The 4,722-nt window shown below is 45.3% G+C and overlaps 1 protein-coding gene across 2 annotated transcripts; it reads left to right on the top strand.

The window, feature by feature from the left end:
• Window positions 1-1,289: 1,289 nt before the first annotated feature.
• TXNDC2 (thioredoxin domain containing 2) lies at window positions 1,290-3,398 on the top strand. Of its 2 annotated transcripts, XM_073213305.1 has the most exons (3): window positions 1,303-1,373; window positions 1,449-1,625; window positions 1,909-3,398. In XM_073213305.1, exons 2-3 carry the CDS (start codon window positions 1,541-1,543, stop codon window positions 2,985-2,987), a joined length of 1,164 nt encoding a protein of 387 aa, XP_073069406.1. In that variant the 5' UTR covers window positions 1,303-1,373; window positions 1,449-1,540; the 3' UTR covers window positions 2,988-3,398. The 2 variants fall into 2 exon arrangements, with proteins under 2 accessions (XP_017502086.3, XP_073069406.1); XM_017646597.3 differs by having other exon boundaries at window positions 1,290-1,625.
• Window positions 3,399-4,722: the final 1,324 nt, after the last annotated feature.

The following is a 4,722-nucleotide window of genomic DNA, read 5'->3' as shown; positions in this document are numbered from 1 at the left end:
CTTGGAATCCATCTGAACTGTAGAATGAAGAGTAGAAATAATTGGAACAACTCTGCCAAATCTAGAACACAACCCAGGTCTCCAAGTATAAATGTAATGGGGTCACCAACTCCTCACTTTTGCTAAGATGTGAAGATGTAATGCGGCTTTAAAATTGTTCTATAACGGATTTACTCTTTCCCCTTAAGTCTTATCTCAAAGGGATTTGGGGAACTATGCTGAGGAGCAGGGACATGGAATTAAAACAGCCTCTGTGGAATTTCAGCCTAAAGAACACTTGTCCATTCTGGTACCAGCTCAGTCTTTCCAATTCCTCCCCTTTCTCCATAATCTCTGGGTGCACAGGACCGTGGTGATTAGTTGGGGTGGGCCCTCTGCCTTTCACTGGTTTCCCATGTGAAGTGGGTGGTTAGCCTGGTCCCTAGACTGAGCACTCTTGAGAACCACTGATCCCATCAAGGGGCTGGGGCAGGTGCTGTTACCTACTAGTGTTGAGAATCTCCCCCGACAGAGGCTTCTTTGTTCTTCCTGGAGCTGGCTGCTGACTAGCTGGTCTTACAGCCCTGCTCCAGGGTGTGCAGGACTTCCGGATCCCTGGCATGGTGCAGCAGGCTGTGGGGCCCAGAGCCTGTCCCAGGCCCAAGCATCAGGTCACGCCCTTGGCCAGGGGCCCATGCTGCAGTGCTGATGAGAAGTACATGCGATGTGGCCTTCCAGCCGGAGCGTGAAGCAAATACTCGTCTGCTTTCGGCTTTCCTCTGAACTCATCGAATCTGCGTCAACACTCAGATTTCAGAAGGAGAGGGACGGCCAGGGTGCATGTACCTGTCCTCTTGGTTTCCTCATCTACTGGGATGGAAGTGGTGATATTTCACTTCTTCTCAGGAAATTTCTCTGGGTCACAGGCTACTTACTCCCTTCCAAATAGCTTGAACAGGACATTTGACAGTTCAGCAGAGCTTTGTGGTGGAGGGTGATGTGGTTAGGAGGAGACACTTAGTGTGTGGTTAGGTGGGTGAGTCCTGAAGAGAAAGCAGGAGCTGGAGGATCCTAGAGGGAGACTGTAGGAAAGCAGCATCTGGTTACCTTCCTGAACAAGCGCTTGGCAACGCACACAGCACAGTGAAGTATTCAGAATGCCGGCTTGGAACCTGCCTTACATGCTAGCTTTGTGACCTTGAGCGAGTTACATAACTTCTCTAAGGCTCAATTTTCTCATTTGTAAAGTGGGGATCATAATGGCACTTACCTCAGTGGTTTGTTGTGTCAGAGGAAATAATGCCCACAACTGCTCACCAGGTAGTGTGCCCAGCCTCACGCACAGCGTGGCCACCATACCCAAGGCTGTCATGAAACTCTCCAATATGACTGTTGTGAGTACAGAGAGGGAAAAGCAGCTGCTGTAAGTACTGCCTGAATGTAAGCTGTTGCTCATTTTATGAATTTAGGTTGGAGAGGTTGAAAAAAGCTGGAGGGTACAGCCTCGTCTCCACTATAAGACATCTGTGAAGTAGGAGTGGATATCGACAAGGAACTGGAAATGGAAAGTGATAAAGCTGGAGCCCCAGGAGAACTGGAAGTGAGGCCATACAAACAGGAAGAAACAAGTAGAGCTGGTGCTAACGGTAAGGGGGGAAGAGCTCACCTTAGGGACCTGTGTGCTTAGGGAGCAGGCAGCAGTGTCAAACTAAGCAGAGAAAGTTGTAGTTAAAAAAAAAAGCCTACCTAAAGGATACACATAATCACAAGCTGCTTAGCCTTCTGTTGAAAGTGGTTATTCAAATTAATACATCATTCAAAAGACTATATTCATGAGCTCTAAGAATGACACTGGTCTTTCTTTGAGTATATGATCGAATTTTTTTTGTTTCTTCTTTTGCATTTTCATTTATTTACTTTTTTGTTCAGAAAGCCCATTATTACAGGTTATGTCCAGCCATGTGACTCCTGGGGTCCCAGAGCTCTTGGATCCAGCACACCCCCAGAAGAAGGCCTCTGCTCATGAGGTCAGCAACATACAGCACACGCCTGCAGAGCAGCACACGCCTGCAGCACAGTCTGAAGTCCTACAGCCCAAGGACATCACCACACCTGAGCAGGGTAGTGACATCTCCAATTCCTCAGCACAAACCATCCCGCCCAAGCAGGGTGGCATCTTCAATTTCTCAGAAAAAAACATACTGCCCAAGCAGGATGGCACCCCCAATTCCTCAGCAAAAAGCATCCTGTTCAAGCAGGCTGACATCCCCGATTTCCCAGCCAAAACCATTCTGCCAAAGCAGGGCAGCGCCCCCAAAACCATCCTGCCCAAGAAGAGTAACATCTTGAATTTCTCGGAAAAAGCTATCCCACCAAAGCAGAGGGACATCCCCAAGTCCCCAGCCAAAACCATGTTGCCCAAGCAGGACACCCCGGCAAAAACCATTCTACCCAAGCAGGGGGACAGTCCCAGTTCCTCAACAAAACCTGTGCTGCCCAAGCTGGGCAACATCCTTAAGGTGTCAGCAAAAACCATTCTGCCTAAGTGGAACAACACCCCCAAGTCATTGGAAGAAACCATGCAGCCCAAAGAAGGTGGCACCCCCAAGTCCTCAGAAGAAGCTGTACAGCCCATAGAAGACAATATCCCAAAGCTGGCAGAAGAAGCAATGGAGCTCCTGGATGTGGACATGGTAAAAGTGATCCTGAGCAAGGAGGACTTTGAACTGGCGCTCAAGGAGGCTGGGGAGAAGCTGGTGGTCGTGGATGTCTCGGCCACATGGTGTGGGCCTTGCGGGACCATCAAGCCCCTTTTCCGTTCCCTGTCTGTGAAGCACGAGGATGTGGTGTTCCTGGAGGTAGACGTGGATGATTGCGAGGAGCTGGTGAAAGACCTTGAGATCATATGCATCCCAACCTTTCAGTTTTATAAAAAAGAAGAAAAGGTGGGTGAAATTTGTGGTGCCCTTAAGGAAAAAGTTGAAGCAATCATTGCAGAATTAAAGTAATCATGTATTCTGAAAGCATTATCAACAGTCAGCTGTTTATAGCTTGTCATTTTTATTTACAAAAAAAGATGAAGTGTAACAAAAGTGTATGTCCAAATGGCATCTGAGTGCAAATTATGAATATTAACCCTGCCCTTTCAAAATGTAGCCATATCACTGAAGCACATTGTGACCATGTTTTTGTTGATAGGAAAGTGTGAGATTAGAATTTCCTTTGGTAGAGATTGGATAGCCAGCTGTACCCTATTTTTCAATCTTGACTTTTTTTTTTACTCACCTTTGAAAATGCAGCTCATTTAGTGTTAGTGGCAACATTTGGAAATTTAGACAATTTTTCTGTGGCAGTGCATGGCTTAAAGTTGGGTGGAAACTCCTTTTCACATGCTCATATACTTTTGGGGTTTCTGATAAAATACTTTTGGAAATAAAGAATTTGAGAGATTCAGCAGTACCTCTAAGTTTCTTGATGTGGGGAGTGCCATGGAGGTCGCCGGACATTCCATGGGCCTATCTCCACAGGATGGATCTCTGTGGCATGTTTCCAGGTCTGAAGTCCAGGCCTCTTTCTATTAATCCATGCTCCCAAAATCTGAACTCAAAACTCTCATTTCTCAGACCAAGAGCTTCTTTACTCAAGTTTAGGTCAATGTGATCCTCATTGCCATTATGACATCAGCTTCCTGTGGCAAAGTTCCTCTTTGTTCCCTGGTAACTTGCTTTCTGATACCTGCTCCCCAGTGTCTTAGAACCTAAAAGCCCAGGTCTGGGCTACAGATAATGGCTTGATCCAGAGTTTTTGTGTGTATACACACACACAAACACAGCCACAAACAACTGCATATGTTTAATGTATACAATTTGATGAGATTGGACATGTGTATACCCATGATATCATTACCACAATCAAGGTAGTAAACATACCCATCCCCTCCAGAAGTTTCCTGTGTGTCCTCTCTTGTTGTTGGTAAGAGCACTTAACATGTGATCTAATCTCTTAACAAATTTTAAAGTGCACAGTACTGTACTGTTAACTACAGGTACAGCAACTCCCTAAACTTCACCCTGTTTAACTGTAATTCTATACCCACTGAACAACTCCCCATTTCTCCCCTTTTTCCCTGTCAGCCAGCATCCTATCTTCTGCTAGTCCAGAGTGTTTTAAAGCACTTGAGCTAACTGTCAACATTTTAAACACCAGGATTCCCTCAAAAATCTTGAAGTCTAGCTTTTCTTGAAATATTGTAAAATCTGGCAATCTTTGCATTACTAGCAGTTTGCATTACTTCAAGAAACCTATCTAGTCTTAGGGGCTGAGTGGCATCTACCTCCATTAGATGGGGCATGCATTTGCCAGTCCCCTGATGAGGAACCTGGTTAGCTTCTCCAGTTATCCAGTTGAGTTGCTATCCCTATCTTAAGTTAATTGAAGGAGTGCTCTAGCACTTCCATCGTGTGCCTACCCTGACTCTCCCATCTCTGTCATAAACCTCATGTGAACCATTAAAAACATCCATCTAATAACAGCAAACAAAATACTATACATACCTGGCCTTTTTCCAAAAAGATTTAGAATGATCTACAAGAAGTATTAATGATAAGCCTAATAAACTAGTAAGGGGAAATTAGAAACTTAAAAATGAATAATATGTCAACTCCAAGGGCTCATATATTTTGTTGTGAGCTTCTTAGCAACTTTGAAGACGGTGGGGCAGGAAAGGGAAAGTCCATACCCAGG

This window comes from Manis javanica, chromosome 9 (genome assembly GCF_040802235.1).
Source record: "Manis javanica isolate MJ-LG chromosome 9, MJ_LKY, whole genome shotgun sequence".
Lineage (NCBI taxonomy): Eukaryota > Metazoa > Chordata > Mammalia > Pholidota > Manidae > Manis > Manis javanica.
Note: the sequence above shows the minus strand (reverse complement) of the source record. Positions and strands in the feature narration are given on the sequence as shown.